This window comes from Diplotaxodon limnothrissa, linkage group LG18 (genome assembly GCF_057381915.1).
Source record: "Diplotaxodon limnothrissa isolate DT_005_m linkage group LG18, D_limnothrissa_male_GT1.1, whole genome shotgun sequence".
Taxonomy (NCBI): domain Eukaryota; kingdom Metazoa; phylum Chordata; class Actinopteri; order Cichliformes; family Cichlidae; genus Diplotaxodon; species Diplotaxodon limnothrissa.
Genome location: NC_140613.1, coordinates 13831112 through 13848709, shown reverse-complemented (window position 1 = coordinate 13848709; position 17598 = coordinate 13831112). Strand labels below are relative to the sequence as shown.

The 17598-nt window shown below is 39.2% G+C and overlaps 1 protein-coding gene across 1 annotated transcript in view; it reads left to right on the top strand.

The window, feature by feature from the left end:
* The first annotated feature begins 2286 nt into the window (after positions 1–2286).
* The window catches only part of atp6v1h (ATPase H+ transporting V1 subunit H), a 38545-nt gene continuing 23233 nt past the window's right edge, over positions 2287–17598 (top strand). Inside the window, exons 1-9 of the mRNA XM_085377612.1 lie at positions 2287–2338; positions 3037–3190; positions 6754–6853; positions 7436–7525; positions 8150–8263; positions 11054–11158; positions 12287–12346; positions 15226–15323; positions 17234–17426. Coding sequence (XP_085233738.1) covers positions 3087–3190; positions 6754–6853; positions 7436–7525; positions 8150–8263; positions 11054–11158; positions 12287–12346; positions 15226–15323; positions 17234–17426 — 864 coding nt within the window. The 5' untranslated portion in view covers positions 2287–2338; positions 3037–3086. The remainder of the gene's footprint in view (positions 2339–3036; positions 3191–6753; positions 6854–7435; positions 7526–8149; positions 8264–11053; positions 11159–12286; positions 12347–15225; positions 15324–17233; positions 17427–17598) is intronic.

Here is a 17598-nt window from a genome sequence, read left to right as displayed (position 1 = left end):
AAAATATTATCAACTGACTAGGGTAATAAATTATTTACGAGCCACCAATTTCCACCATGTGCCTGAATTATTTAGATAGGCAGATATAGAACATCTTCTTGATATGTTAATAATTTGAATAAATCAATAAATAATTCGGCTACAGCTCTCAATACAATGGCAAACTGAATAAGAAATACAGGTTAAAACATAAGATAAGATAAGATAAGATAAGATAAGATAAGATAAGATAAGATAAGATAAGATAAGATAAGATAAGATAACCTTTATTAGTCCCACACGTGGGAAATTTGTTTTGTCACAGCAGGAAGTGGACAGTGCAAAAGTTATGAGGCAAAAATTAGAATACAATAAGAATAAATACAGTACACAACTGTACAGAATAGAATAAAATAAAATACTATATACAGTAGAATAAAATAAAATAAATATACAATAAGATAAAAATAGAATACAAATACAAATACTATATACAACTGAGTAAAAATACAACGATGACAGAAAGGATTATTGCACTTAGTATTATTGCATATGTATGGATGTGTGTGCTTGATCAGTTAAAGTCTTTATTATGGAGTCTGACAGCAGTGGGGAGGAAAGACCTGCGAAATCTCTCCGTCCCACACCGTGGGTGCCGCAGTCTCCCACTGAAGGAGCTGCTCAGTGCTGTCACAGTCTGCTGCATGGGGTGGGAGATGTTGTCCATCAGGGATGACAGCTTAGCCGCCGTTCTCCTGTCACTCACCACCTCCACTGGGTCCAGAGGGCATCCTAGAACAGAGCTGGCCCTTCGGATCACCCTGTTCAGTCTCTTCCTGTCCCCAGCAGAGATGCTGCCGCCCCAGCAGACCACGCCATAAAAAACATGCTCAAGCAATGAACAATAAACTCTTTAAGTGGCCCATATCAACACATGGTAAATGGCAGTGGGTTGACATTTGTAATTTAAAACCAATATGCAAGAATATTAAATGAAATATTTTATCTTTACTGTAAAGATCAGGATTTGCTTAACTGTGAGTAACTAATGGTATTTTAAAAGTGAAAGTTGTGCATTAATAATAACACTTAAGTCTTCTTCTTCTTCTGCTCTGTTAAGGGGTTGCCACAGCAGATCATCTGCCTCCATCTCACCCTATCCCTAGCATCGTCCTCTATGAGCCCATCCCTGCATGTCCTACTTGATTATGCCCATGAATCATTACTGTGGTCTTCCTCTTTTCTTCCTGCCTGGCAGCTCCATATTCAGGATCCTTTGTCCAGTGTATTCACTATCCATCCTTAGCACATGTCCAAACATGCAAAACATCTCATCTTGGCCTCCTGACCCTTGTCTCCAAACCACTTAACCTGAGCTGACTCCCTAATGTGTTCATTTCTATTCGTGTCCATCCTGGTCATTCCCATTGGAAATCTGTCTCCAAACCTTACATCTTATCAAGTCTCACTACCAACTTTTAAACCTTGCTTTACACTCTTGGTGCTGTCCTTTTGTCATAAATCACTTCTGCCACTCATCTCCACCCATTCCACCTTGCCTAGAGATGCTTCTTCACCTGTCTCGTGCACTTACTTGGATGGTTGATCCCAAATATTTACCTCATCTAATTTCCCATACGCCTTGCATGTTGAACTTTCTTCTCTTTCTTCTCCCTCTGATTCGCACACATGCATTTTGTCTTTTGTCTACTGACTTTCATTGGTCCTCCCTTCAGTGCAAATCTCCACTTCTCACTTAAGTCAAAACTGCAATAAGGAAAAACAAAAGTGTATCATATGTTACTGGGTTGTTAGTGTTGCATTAATGGTAAGTAATTAAGTAGGGAGTACATTACTGATGATGATGACTGGGGATAAAGTAATTTAAAATACTTTGCATATGCTGAATTTGGAAATTAAAAAAAGAACTCACTATATGTCTCAATACAAACTCCTAATCTAAAAAGAAATTTACATCTTTCGACCGCAGTAAGAAAGAAAGTATAATTTTTTCCCCCGAGTACCGCCTTACAACAAATATATAAAGTAGGAAGAAAAGTAGTTAATAGTAGTAGTTAGTAGTTAATGTACGTATGCATTAAACACAAAGCTACTTTCTGGATTTCTGTATTCGTTTTTTATAGGTAATTCTTATTTGGCATTTATTTACATCTTGTTCTCCCTAACTGTTACACTAAGGTGATGTGGTAATCCAAAAATACAAAAGCTGACCCTCTTCCGCTCTGAAGACCGCACTTCACACTGAAGTGCGTGCATGTGACTGACTGACTGTCACATGACGGATCGTGACGCTGTGTTGTAGTCAGTCAGCTGTTCATTCATATAGCTCAGAAGCTGGGTAAGAAATTTAACCGAGTTTATACTCTGTTGTTCGTTGACGCATCGATTAAGTTTTTAGCGGGCAAAAAGTGTGTTTCTGAATCTTGCTTCCGGTGTAGCTGTTATAATGTGGGCTTTTTACAGAATTGCTTTGAAGCTATATTAGCACAGCTAGCTTATCTTAGCATTCTTAGCTTGTTTTGCAATCGGTTAGCTCTGAGCTAACGATGTTTGCGTCGCCTTTGACGTTAATAAATGACATATTTGTTTGTACAAACCGTGTTAGGCTACAGTTTAGGCACAGCTTGGTGCCAAAAGCTATGTCATAAGTTGTTTTATCACAGCTCTCAGGAAGACAAATGTATGACTTGATGTGACATTGGGCAAGCTAGTTGCCTAGCTTGACCTGCTGCTGCTGGTTTTGTTTTTCCGTTTAGCCATTTAAATTAAAACAATAAAACTGCACGAAAACGTTTAATATATCCACACACGAAGAAAGAATAACGCTATAAAATAGCTTTCGCCCTCGCTTAAGAGCTTTATAAATAGATATCGAGCCCTGTTAGCTATTACAGCATCTTAACTGAGTATTAACAAGTACAGCATAAACCCAGGCGTTGTAGTTTCTGTTCTTGGTTCTCCAACTTTCCAGCTTGTAGGTAAGAAAGGGGGGAGGGGGGGTGTCACTGTACTGAATTTGAATCTGTTTCTCATAAGGTGGTGCTGGATCTCTATCCGGACATATACTGTAAGGGATTTAATACAACATGGATATTCGCGGGGCTGTGGACGCTGCGGTCCCAACCAACATCATTGCTGCAAAAGCAGCTGAGGTTCGGGCCAATCAGGTCAACTGGCAGTCCTACCTTCAGTAAGTTCATATTACAACGGTACTTCATGGTAATATACACATGTAAAATAATGTAATTCAAGACAACAGTTCTGTCAGGAATTCTTCTTTTACAAATCGCATGCAATTTGGATTTTCGGAGACACTGTAAATCATAATTTTGTTTGACTATATGTGTATCGTCTTTCGAGCTATGGTATCTGCATTGTAGTGGGCTAAATTATATTGGAAGGCGTGTCTTGTATTTTGTTCTCACCAATTACATATATTTCTCTGCTCTTTCATTGTCACCACATCCAAAGGTTTTCTTTCTTTGCTGTTTGTTTATAATTTTTATTTTTATTTTTTTGCATTAATGGAAAATCTATGCTGTAAGTAGGGTACATCGTGACTGTAAACCCCTCTGAAACCCTTAAATGTAATGTTATTCAGTTGTAACCTGACATAACCTTGCATGTCATATTAATGCAGCCCGCAAACACTGGGATTGGCCTGTTCAGTAACTGACACAGATAGACAACCATTCATGATCACATTCACACATACAGACAATTTAGAATCACCAAGTAACCTAACCCCCTGCGTGTCTTTGAACAGTGAAAGAAAGATTACCTGGAGTGAGCCCACACAGAGATGGGGAGAGCATTCACTCCACACAGAAAGGCCCCAGATTGAATTTGAACCCTGTTGCCTCAGCTTTGAGACAGTGGGTAACCATGTTCTAAATCGGAAACAAAAATAACCCACTTTCATGGTAGCTATCAGTAGACTGCAGGTTTTTCACGTGTAAGTTTAGCTTCCTGGTCTCATCTTCTCCAGTTGTCGATATTGCTTTGTGGCCCCCACATATCTGAAATTAAATCTAGGATTCTGTTTTTGTTGTTGTTGTGTATGTTGCCTGAGAGTTAGTGTGTCAAAATCTTATTAAGCTGAGCTGTCACTTCATGAATATTTATTTTTTTCTGCATACTTTAATGGTCTTAGTGCTGGCTACGTCCTGTAATCTAAAATAGCTAAGCTCCTTTTCTTGGACTGAGATTCATTGTCTTGAGTGATACTTCCTTTTTTAACAAGCATGTGTTAGTAAAGAAGGGATGATTTGTGACTCATAAAAAAATCTTCAGATTTAATTCAGCTTTGAATAAGTGTGGTCACACTATTGGCATGTTTGTTTGTTTTTTGTTTTGTTCTGTTTTTACAACATCTACCGTTACAGAACCTGCTGTGCTTTGTCTTGACTAGGAAATGTGGTATATTGTGGTCAGTTGACATTATTGTTTACGTTGCCCCTTGCAATTCAAAGGATCATGTTAGTGACTGAGCAAATCCCAATCCTCCAGTGAGTGTCTTTGTTTGAGTGTAGCAAATCATTGCACACATTACAGTACCAAGTAATTAAAAATGTATTTAGAATTAAAAATTAGTGCTGTCAGCGTTAATCTTGTTAAAATGACGTTAACGCCATAACCGCATTAACACGGCAAATCTCAGTTAGCAATCGCCCCGTGCCTAGGGGCTGCACAGTGTTAGCGCAGTTAGCATAACGGAGATTTGCTGCGTTAATGTGGTTATGGCGTTAACGTCATTTTAACGAGATTAACGTTGACAGCGCTAATTAAAATATAACTTTCAAGATAAATATCATAAATTATTTCAAAACACAAATGCTAGAACTTAAAAAATCCACAAAAAGTCCACAAATCTCAGGCTCAGTGGGAGAACGTTCCAGAGTCTGGGGCAACTGTTGCAAAAGGTCTTGTCTCCTTTAATTTTCAGCCTTGTGTGATGCACAGCCAGCGGGCCCTGATCATATGACCTTAGGGACCTGCTGGGGTGGTATGGATGTAAACGTTCATTGATGTACACTGCTGCCTGTCCATGCAGAGCTCTAAAAGTCAGAGCAGGAATATTAAAGTAGACTCTAAAGTTAATGTGAAGCCAGTGCAGTGGAATCAGTAATGGTTTTACATGTGAGCGCTTAGAATAAAACAATTAGAATTAAATAATAGATTACAGTAGTCCAGATTTGATGATATAAAGGCATTTTGGCTAGGGATGGGTACCGGTGTCCGGTGCCATGATGGCACCGGTTCTGACATAAACGGTAGTAACCAGACCGAAAAGCAGCGCACATTTCGGTGCTTTATTTCGGTGCTTTTTTTTCCTGAGCTGTGATACACTTTAGATTCTAGCCAATCATTTTACGTTTCCGAGGATCGTAGGCGGGGCCAGGTACGTATGTTCTGTTAGAGCAGAGCTACAGATTAAAAATGTCCAAGGCGAAGCGGTCAAAAGTCTGGCTGTACTTCATAGCAAAATATGCAAACTCAGCAGCCTGCAACAAGTGCTTTAAGCTGATACTGTGATACTGTCAAAGGAGGTAACACCTCAAATCCGATGAAACACCTGGCGACGCGTAGCGTTTTTTTTAAAAGCCCAGAAATGCGCCGTATTTGATAGCTTGCTGCGAGACCTCACACCGAGCACATCTACTGCGGGTGGGTTGCCTGTTATGCAACATCCCCCAAAAACACGAAGAGGAGAGTCCTGGCCCCTAGCCCTGCCAGTGTAGCAGAAATGATGACGGATGATGGTGGCAGCAGCAGCCGTTCTTTTCTGCGTGAGTAGCTAATTTACGTTGAGTAGGCTAACCACGTTATTACATTAATGCATGTAAGGTGAACTAGCAAACATCATCATAGCTACATGCGGCTGTCCTCTTGTTTGATGGCAGATACTCCCTTCACCCTGGCTAAAAAGGCTAAAATGACCAAAGAAAAAGTGGAAAACAGTTAAACATGAGAGGTTTAGGACAAAGTTTGTGTTTTTTCCATTGTTTAAGCACTGCTTCCAGCCAAGAGTGATACCATATATGCCCCATAGCTGCAGAAAAGGCTAACATTGTTATATTTTTACAAAAAACAGCTGAACATGAGAGGTTTTTGGACCAATTTTGTGTTCTCCATTCTTTAAGCACCGGTTTGAGCACCGTTTGAGCACCGGCACCGTTTCAAAAGTACCGATTTGGCACCGGTATCGGATAAAACCTAAACGATACCCATCCCTAATTTTGGCAATATTTCTTAACCGGTAAAACCAAGAGCAAACCAGAGGTATAATTTGAGCATCCAGAGTGAAAGTTGAGTCAAAAGTTATAGGTTGTGTTATCAGGTTCCTGATAGAAGATATAGAAAGAGGACCTAGAATTTCCATTACTTTAGTCTCAAATCTCAGAGGCGCAAACAAGGATTTTTTATTATTAAGTTGGAGAATATTGTCAGCCATCCAACTTTTAATAGAGTCTAAGCCCCCATGCGTGATCTGAATCTTAGAAACCTCTTGGGGATAAAAAGAAATACTGAAAACATATGTGTGTAGCAGTGATAAGAAAAGTCCTTAAAGAAAAGTCCTTAAAAGTGCTCAAAATGTGCTGAAGAGGGAGCAGATATAACAGAAACAATAAGGAGAAGAGCTGTTTCGGTGGAATGAGCTCTACAAAAGCCAGACTGCAAATTATTAGGAGTGCTGCATTTGTCCAATTTTAGCTTTGTATTAATGTGGAAATCATGTCATGATTTTTTTAGGAGTCAAATGATCTCAACAGAGGACTGTGAATTCATCAAGAAGTTTGAGGTGGCCAGCTCTGATCAGAAACAAGTCATTCTGACCAATGAGGGGCATCAGGTATAGAGTCCTTTTCTACTGTCTGTTCATTTTATGTGCTTCATCAGTGTTAACATTCAGGGAATTCATACCACCTCTTTTAGATGTTTTCAGCCTTATAGATTAAGCAAAAACCAGTCACAGTGAGGAGTCTTAGTTATGCCATTTCAGATAAATGAGGGCATTACATCAAAACAATGAACATTAATCATCTCCCTTCATAAGCAGTTGGACAGCTGAACACTGTGCTAATTTAGCATTTACCGTGCAATCTTGAAAGTTTTTTGTAGCATTTCATAGTTGTGCAATTTTACTGAAGTTACATGTCTTTTTTTAATCACTGTTGATGTGACAACTTCCTGTTTTTAAAAAAAAAATAAAAAATTTTCTGCCTGTGTCCATCACTAACAAGACAGCACCAGCTCTTGTGTTTGCTTGTGTTGTTCTGTTATCTGTAAGATCGCAGCTTGCTGTGAATTGAATTCCTACCAATCTATTTCAGACACACTGCTTTGCATTATGTTTACCTGAGCTTGAATCTCTTCAGAGGTTCAGTGCAGAATTTTTAAAATACATATGTGCTTTTTTTCTGTTTTTGCCCAGTGTGCAAAGACCTTTCTAAACCTGATGGCTCACATCTCCAAAGAGCAGACGGTCCAGTACATCCTGACTCTGATTGATGACACCTTGCAGGTACACAGACAGAACCACTGACCTGGGACAAATGGAATATGCATGTACAAACCTACTATCTATATATATGTAAACAAAGATACTGAGATTCATGCTCTTTATATAGAGGGTGTGAATGGTTCACAGGTCACATTGCTTTACCCTCACATAGACAGACTTGTGATTTAGGTTTTCGAAGCACTCTTAGCTAAGTTTCTAGAAAAGCTAAAATAAAACTATTAAAGGTCCCCCTTGTGCTTGGATTATAGAATCAACTCAAGCGTGGGTTAGTAATTATTGAAAACGAAAACAGAGATTTACATCTTTAAACACACAAGTGGTATATTTGGAGGCTTGGCTGATGAGAGTTGTGATTGAAATCTCAGGGGTTCTGCAGCATTCCTGGAAAATAGGTGTCTAATACTAAAATCTCAGCAGCTACAGCGATAACTGGAGAAAACTGATTAAACCTTTAATAATGGCATTAGCCATTGGGACAATCACGTTTCTATTAACATTAGATAATTTTCTTCAAAATATTGTGTTCCTATAAAATAGATTGTCTGTCAGGCAGTCAGTTGTTTAGTATTCATGTGCACAACCCAAGAGCTCATCCAATTAAGTTTTATTTTTATTGTCTCGCAGGAGAACCATCAGAGGGTGAACATCTTCTTCGACTATGCCAAAAAGACAAAAAACACCGCCTGGTCCTACTTCCTTCCAATGCTGAATCGTCAGGATCTCTTTACTGTCCACATGGTGAGTTAGAAACAGAACAAGTCACATCCAGACAATTTTTGTAAATTGTGCATGTGTTCACAGTGGACGGTGGCCCAGGCGGAAAAACATTTGTGGTCTTGGAAAGCAGGATCATAGTGTACTTAATAGAATACTCTAAATTAGCTGGTATATTCTATTATATTTTTAGAGCCATACATTTTTCATAGATGTCTCTGTTTCTAATCATGGCAAGGCATCAATAATTCCTCACAAAGCAACCTTCCACGTTTTCCTTAAAAACAGGCAATTAAATGTAATGACTTCTCGCTGCCACTCTTTTCTAATAAAGAATGGCCACCTAATGACAAACTGAGTACTATGATAGGGCAAAGCTTAATTAAGAATACCAGCCAGATGGCATCCAGCAGGTGGGCTTAATGTGACCCCAAGTCTATGACACAGCACTTAACTCAATCAAACTGTCATGCTGAGTCTTGTTTTTAAATTACAGGCTTGACGTTTCTCTCCTGGCCAAGAGGAAATTGGAGAACTGAAATTGTTTCTGTCTCATCACAGAACACTTACCAAGCTGAAATTGTTTATGAGTCAGTAGCTGTGGCCTCAATCATTGTAAAATGGTAAATGGCCTGTATTTGTATAGCGCTTTATTAGTCCCTAAGGACCCCAAAGCGCTATAGCCTGATTGTTTGAACTCCATCAGCAACGTGTATATGTATGTATGTATATGTGTGTGTGTGTGTATATATATATATATATATATATATATATATATATATATATAGTGCTTTTCTATTCTTACAGCCTATTTGCTTTAGACGACACACTGCATTTTTAGAAAATGCATTCATACAGTGCTTTATTCTGTGCATTCTATCCATCTCACACAGCCAATTTAGAGTAACCAATGAACCTAATATATAAGTCTTAGAACTGTTAGAGGAAGCTGGAGTACCTGCAGAAAACTCGTATGCACAGGAAAAACATGCAGACTCAGAGAATATGTAAACTCCCATAGAGAATGCTGTGGATAATATTAAGCTTATTTCCTTTGCTTCCTTATCTTAATACTTGAAAGGTAAAAAACACCTCAAAATACAGGGAGTGCAGAATTATTAGGCAAATGAGTATTTTGTCCACATCATCCTCTTCATGCATGTTGTCTTACTCCAAGCTGTATAGGCTCGAAAGCCTACTACCAATTAAGCATATTAGGTGATGTGCATCTCTGTAATGAGAAGGGGTGTGGTCTAATGACATCAACACCCTATATCAGGTGTGCATAATTATTAGGCAACGTCCTTTCCTTTGGCAAAATGGGTCAAAAGAAGGACTTGACAGGCTCAGGAAAGTCAAAAATAGTGAGATATCTTGCAGAGGGATGCAGCAGTCTCAAAATTGCAAAGCTTCTGAAGCGTGATCATCGAACAATCAAGCGTTTCATTCAAAATAGTCAACAGGGTCGCAAGAAGCGTGTGGAAAAACCAAGGCACAAAATAACTGCCCATGAACTGAGAGAAGTCAAGCGTGCAGCTGCCAAGATGCCACTTGCCACCAGTTTGGCCATATTTCAGAGCTGCAACATCACTGGAGTGCCCAAAAGCACAAGGTGTGCAATACTCAGAGACATGGCCAAGGTAAGAAAGGCTGAAAGACGACCACCACTGAACAAGACACACAAGCTGAAACATCAAGACTGGGCCAAGAAATATCTCAAGACTGATTTTTCTAAGGTTTTATGGACTGATGAAATGAGAGTGAGTCTTGATGTGCCAGATGGATGGGCCTGTGGCTGGATTGGTAAAGGGCAGAGAGCTCCAGTCCGACTCAGACGCCAGCAAGGTGGAGGTGGAGTACTGGTTTGGGCTGGTATCATCAAAGATGAGCTTGTGGGGCCTTTTCGGGTTGAGGATGGAGTCAAGCTCAACTCCCAGTCCTACTGCCAGTTTCTGGAAGACACCTTCTTCAAGCAGTGGTACAGGAAGAAGTCTGCATCCTTCAAGAAAAACATGATTTTCATGCAGGACAATGCTCCATCACACGCGTCCAAGTACTCCACAGCGTGGCTGGCAAGAAGGGGTATAAAAGAAGAAAAACTAATGACATGGCCACCTTGTTCACCTGATCTGAACCCCATTGAGAACCTGTGGTCCATCATCAAATGTGAGATTTACAAGGAGGGAAAACAGTACACCTCTCTGAACAGTGTCTGGGAGGCTGTGGTTGCTGCTGCACGCAATGTTGATGGTGAACAGATCAAAACACTGACAGAATCCATGGATGGCAGGCTTTTGAGTGTCCTTGCAAAGAAAGGTGGCTATATTGGTCGCTGATTTGTTTTTGTTTTGTTTTTGAATGTCAGAAATGTATATTTGTGAATGTGGAGATGTTATATTGGTTTCACTGGTAAAAATAAATAATTGAAATGGGTATATATTTGTTTTTTGTTGAGTTGCCTAATAATTATGCACAGTAATAGTCACCTGCACACACAGATATCCCCCTAAAATAGCTAAAACTAAAAACAAACTAAAAACTACTTCCAAAAACATTCAGCTTTGATATTAATGAGTTTTTTGGGTTCATTGAGAACATGGTTGTTGTTCAATAATAAAATTATTCCTCAAAAATACAACTTGCCTAATAATTCTGCACTCCCTGTATATTGGTATGACAGTAATATAACAAATAGCATATTTTACATTACATACACCGTGATCTGTCAGTACTTTATATTTTATTGAGGATTTTCTGTAAATTTCTGTTGCTAGCAGACAATATGGATGTAAAATATCCTCCTTCATTTAATAGGCGGCGAGGATCATCGCTAAGCTGGCTGCCTGGGGCCGCGATCTGATGGAAGGAAGTGATCTGAACTACTACTTCAACTGGATCAAGAGTCAACTCAGCTCACAGGTAAATGAAGCGTAATTGTTTGCAAAAAATATAATGTTAAAATAGTTTCTAAATCTGAGTTTTAAAGCTGTTTTCAGTTTTTAAGGTCACATAGATTGTGATTAACTGCTTGTGGAGAAAGAACCTTTAAGCATTTAATTTTTGTGCTACACTATTGTACAGTTAATTGTCTCTTTGTTGCGTGTATGTATAATTGCTGGTATTGGTAGTAGTATATATAGTAAGGTTGCTTGATGTTTAAAGTTAAGAAACACCATGAACGTGACTAAAACAGTACATTTATTCTCATTAACATTCATTTTCACTATGAATATTGCAAGATCATTTAAATCATTGCACAAATTACATTTCATAATGCTGGTTAGTAAAGATCCATTTCATTTGCACTCTTCGATTTGGTTCAGTTTGAACATTAGTGTTCAAATCGATTTTTGGAGCTGCATGAAATGGTTCCAACTTTTTTTTTCCTGAATCATTTCATGGGTTATTAACATCTCAGATATTGGCTCTCAGCTTCTCGAGACACTGGGCTCCTCTTTCACCGGTGGGGTTTAATTTACTCCCTTTTTCCAGAGTGTAACTCTCTAAAAAGCCAAGGTAATTCATAATTTCCACCTATTCATTTTGTCAGCATTTTATTCAGGTTTTGGGCTCACAGTGGAAGCCTTGTTTGAAATATAATGTATTCATATTGGGTTTGAACAGGCTTGTCAGACCTTGAGATTTTTCCATTGACAGATGCTCTGTAGGTGCTAGCGATGCTTTGGCAGATGTATGCAATAAAGAGTAGGCTGATAAAACGACATCTAGTTTCTCCATTGTATGCCAGTATTTCCAGCATAGCCCCAAAGTTGTCTTCAGATTTTATAGATATCCAACTTTTGACAACAGCATGGTTTTGTGACTGTTCTTATTTTTAACACTTTCTGTCTTTGCAAGTTTTTTTTAAACTGCTTCCTGAAATTGCATTTGATGTTCCTTTCCCCCTCAGCACCCAGGCAACCAATCAGTGAGCACCTGCTGTCCCTGAATTACATACCGTGTAGAGTCCACTGCCTCTGTACCTTGGCTTGAAGTGAATCCCTTTGAACAATTTTGCACCTCTTTCTTTTGTTTATTTCTCATTAGAATCTACACGGTACAGGTCCTGAAACAAGCATTGGAGCAGGAACTATTTCTCCCAGTGAAGTGAGTATGAGTGAAGTGCAGCTTCAACCATCCTGGCGCTTCCCATACAAAGAGTTTAAAGAAACCAAAATGCTGGGTTTGTGCAAGCTGGCATCTGTCAGCTGTCACTGGACTTTCACATCTTTTCTCTCCTCCCCGTTTCTGCCCCATCTTCTTCCTGCATTCAAGATCTTCATTATTAATTCCAGATGGTTGGAGAAATGAGTCAGCTGATGAGACGCTTTTAGAAAGAATTCTCCATTTAGACGGCATGGTGTTTGCTGCCACTGTTTGTTTTTAACTGTTTAATTGAAAATTGCATGCTGTAAGCTAGTTCTCTTTAAAACAGAAAGCGCATGACAAACATCTTTCCCTGAACATTGAAATAAAAAAGGAAAAATATAAAAAGCATTTGCACAGCAGCAGCATCCTACCATTTTATATCTCATATCTTTAATACAATACAGTGGGGCAAAAAAGTATTTAGTCAGCCACCGATTGTGCAAGTTCCCCCACTTAAAATGATGACAGAGGTCAGTAATTTGCACCAGAGGTACACTTCAACTGTGAGAGACAGAATGTGAAAAAAGAATACATGAATCCACATGGTAGGATTTGTAAAGAATTTATTCATAAATTAGGGTGGAAAATAAGTATTTGGTCACCTCAAACAAGGAAAATCTCTGGCTCTCACAGACCTGTAACGTCTTCTGTAAGAAGCTTTTCTGTCCCCCACTCGTTACCTGTATGAATGGCACCTGTTTGAACTCATCATCTGTATAAAAGACACCTGTCCACAGCCTCAAACAGTCAGACTCCAAACTCCGCCATGGCCAAGACCAAAGAGCTTTCGAAGGACACCAGGAAAAGTATTGTAGACCTGCACCAGACTGGGAAGAGTGAATCTACAATAGGCAAGCAGCTTGGTGTGAAAAAATCAACTGTGGGAGCAATCATCAGAAAATGGAAGACATACAAGACCACTGATAATCTCCCTCGATCTGGGGCTCCACGCAAGATCTCATCCCGTGGGGTCAAAATAAGATAAGATAAGATAACCTTTATTAGTCCCACACGTGGGAAATTTGTTTTGTCACAGCAGGAAGTGGACAGTGCAAAAGTTATGAGGCAAAAATTAGAATACAATAAGAATAAATACAGTACACAACTGTACAGAATAGAATAAAATACTATATACAGTAGAATAAAATAAAATAAATATACAATAAGATAAAAATAGAATACAAATACAAATACTATATACAACTGAGTAAAAATACAACGATGACAGAAAGGATTATTGCACGCAAAATGATCATGAGAACGGTGAGCAAAGATCCCAGAACCACACGGGGGGACCTGGTGAATGACCTGCAGAGAGCTGGGATCAAAGTAACAAAGGTCACCATCAGTAACACACTACAACGGCAGGGAATCAAATCCCGCAGTGCCAGACGTGTTCCGCTGCTGAAGCCAGTGCATGTCCAGGCCCGTCTGAAGTTTGCCAGAGAGCACATGGATGATACAGCAGAGGATTGGGAGAATGTCATGTGGTCAGATGAAACCAAAGTAGAACTTTTTGGTATAAACTCAACTCGTCGTGTTTGGAGGAAGAAGAATACTGAGTTGCATCCCAAGAACACCATACCTACTGTGAAGCATGGGGGTGGAAACATCATGCTATGGGGCTGTTTTTCTGCCAAGGGGACAGGACGACTGATCCGTGTTAAGGACAGAATGAATGGGGCCATGTATCGTGAGATTTTGAGCCAAAACCTCCTTCCATCAGTGAGAACTCTGAAGATGAAACGAGGCTGGGTCTTCCAACATGACAATGATCCAAAACACACCGCCCGGGCAACAAAGGAGTGGCTCCGTAAGAAGCATTTGAAAGTCCTGGAGTGGCCTAGCCAGTCTCCAGACCTCAACCCCATAGAAAATCTGTGGCGGGAGTTGAAAGTCCGTGTTGCTCGGCGACAGCCCCAAAACATCACTGCTCTCGAGAAGATCTGCATGGAGGAATGGGCCAAAATACCAGCTACTGTGTGTGCAAACCTGGTAAAGACCTATAGTAAACGTTTGACCTCTGTTATTGCCAACAAAGGTTATGTTACAAAGTATTGAGTTGTATTTTTGTTATTGACCAAATACTTATTTTCCACCCTGATTTATGAATAAATTCTTTACAAATCCTACCATGTGGATTCATGGATTTTTTTTTTCACATTCTGTCTCTCACAGTTGAAGTGTACCTCTGGTGCAAATTACTGACCTCTGTCATCATTTTAGGTGGGGGAACTTGCACAATCGGTGGCTGACTAAATACTTTTTTGCCCCACTGTATATAATTACTCTGATAAGTATGCTCAGAAATATGTACATGGCTATCTAACAATTGATCGTCATCTTTTCTCTGCATTTTCAGCCAGGTAACCCCCGCTCCTTCTCTCTTCACTGCTGCCTGTTTCTCTCGCTGGACTTCTTTGCTTCTACCCAACCTCTTTAAAATAACAGATTAATGTGATCAGTTCTCTCCTCTCAGCTTCTTCCACTCTAATCTCAATTTACATTATTCTGCTTAGGTGTGATGAGCGTTTTCCCTCCTGCTGCTCTGTATTGTACTGTTGGTGTGTGATCTAGCATGTGTTGATGGACTCATATGAAAAGACTGCATGTGCGATGCCTGGGGTTTGAAAGGTGACTGTAATGCAAAGTTTGGAGTGTTTTGTTTTTTTTTTGTTTTTTTTCTCAATGTGCTGTCCATGATCATCAACTTCTTCATGTTTCAGAGCTGCACTAAATGTGTTTGACTTTCTAACATTTTGGGTTTTTTTTCTCCTGGTTTCACTGCTAAGGCTTTAGTTCATGTTTAAGTAAATGTTTGCCACTGTCTTTTGCAGAGCTCTCAGTATGTCCAGTGTGTAGCTGGGTGCCTCCAGCTGATGCTGAGGATCAATGAGTATAGGTTTGCCTGGGTGGAGGCTGATGGAGTTAACTGGTGAGTGAAGCATGTATTAAGGTTGACTTAAACATTGGTTAAGCTGCTGAAATAGCCCTTGGAATCAATATGAATACAGTTCCTGATTTATCATGGGTTTGCTTATGCTTAGGATTCTTGTAAATACATTAGTTAGATTGAAAAGAATCACTGAAAGGAAGAATAATGACAGTGACAGTCACATCATGTAAAGTAGTATTGTAGAGTGTCTCTGTCAGGATGTCATGACACAGTGCTGCTGCTGCTAAAGCATCGTAACTTTGTTTGCTCTTTTCAAAAATATAGTTTTAATCTCAGCTGTCCTCCTGATTCATACATGTCTGCTCTGCTTTTCCTTGAGTCACCAGTGATCATCTTGCTTCTGCTGTACTGTGAGACTTAAATATCTTGTAAAGACTAAGAGCTTATGGAAAAGGTTGTTCTTTAAAGTTGCTAAAAAATATTTAAAAATTGAGTAATGATGGATAGTTGGCACAGACATATTTTGATAAAGGCTCTGTACCATGGGAATTTTTTTTTATAATGGCATAATTGTTTTTGAAGTTCCCATTTCACTTCAGTTTCCTGTATGCGATAATCGAGGTTTGGTTCCTGATTGAGTCGATTAGTAGAACCTCTCTGGTCTTCTAAATGTCTTTTTCTCTGTTAGGCAATTAATGATATAAACATGTGAAAAGGTTGTGCAGCAGCTGGTTTATTGTTTGTTTGTTTTCACACTACTTTTCTTCCGATCAAGTAAGTTTCAAAAACCACTGAAAGATAAAAAATCAGGAAATAGAGCTCAAGATAACAGCATCACAATGCCCGTTTTGGCTGACAACAAGCCACATCTCTAGGTGAACAAAAGGACTAAAAGGAGAAGCAGAAAATTCACCTATTTGAAGGAGCAGGAGCCATGAAATTTTGACATTTTACTGGCTTTTCAGCTATATTTCTATATCCACTTCATCCACTGTTTCAATGTAAAATTATTCTCTTGATAGGACTCTTTGCCTGTCTGATGGTTGGATAAGCTAATAACCTAACAGCCAGTCACAGTAGGGCAAACCTCTGACTTACCTTTTACCCAAACATAAGTAAGGCTGTAGTATAAAGCCTGGCTGTTAATCATCTGCATTTGACTTAATTTATATAAGAGACACACTATAAGGTGAAAAATTTAGTCCAGACAGCACAAAGCAGTATGAAAAATTAACTACTGACTCTATACCAAGTTTATATTTTGTTTAAAAAAGATCTGATGTAGCTTTTGGTGCTGCTGTGAAGAAGGTGCAATCTCTGCCCTGACGAAAATAAATGAAACTTGATATGTAAACAAAACAAAACAAAATTCAGAGCCACACAATTTCACATGTACTTTTAACCATATTCGTCATATTTGTTACAAATTAGTCTGTAACTGACCAAAAATAAGCAAAGTGCTGAAGAGTCCCCCTCAGATATTACTGTACAATTGCCATTCAAACAATCGAGAACTTTGCAGGTTCATGCTTACTAAAACTGAGTGAGACAGAACATGAAAGGTTCAAAATTTAATGTAAAAATTATGCATGATTTACCATCATCTTTCACCAATGCCTCATTGCTTAATCTGTATCACATAATTATCGCACATCTGTGAGATCCACATCTCTGCATTTTACAGCTATTTCTGCAAATGTATGACACTCTGTCTACTTGTAATCATTAGTACCATACTCTCCATTTGAACAACTCTTCTGTTATTTAAAGACTGAACATCTCATTCTCAGCCATCATCACAGATAATGGAAGAGCAGCGTGTAGGGACACAGCTGTGAAAGCTCTCCTATTAGTAAACAGCTAGCAGTGATAAACGTTGGTCTTTTTCCCTTTTCACTTTTTTTGATCCATTTTACTTTTTATTTATTTATATTGTTTTTCTGCTTAAGCATCACAGCAGTGCTGAGCAACAAGTGTGGCTTCCAGCTCCAGTACCAGATGATCTTCTGTGTTTGGCTCCTGGCCTTCAGTCCTCAGCTCTGTGAACAGTTGAGACGTTACAACGTAGTGCCTGCCCTGTCCGACATCCTCCAGGAGTCTGTCAAGGAGAAGGTCACCCGAATCATTCTGGCTGCCTTCAGGGTTGGTGGAGAATTTTTCACTCATTGTATGTTTCCCACTGATACAACTGCATCTGCATTTTCTCTGTGCTTTGTCTTTGTCCTTTGTCCTCTGTTTTGGGGAAAACCTAGAGCTATCAAGTATGTGGAGTGGCTACAATTAGTTAGAATATATTAAATAACAATGCATCACA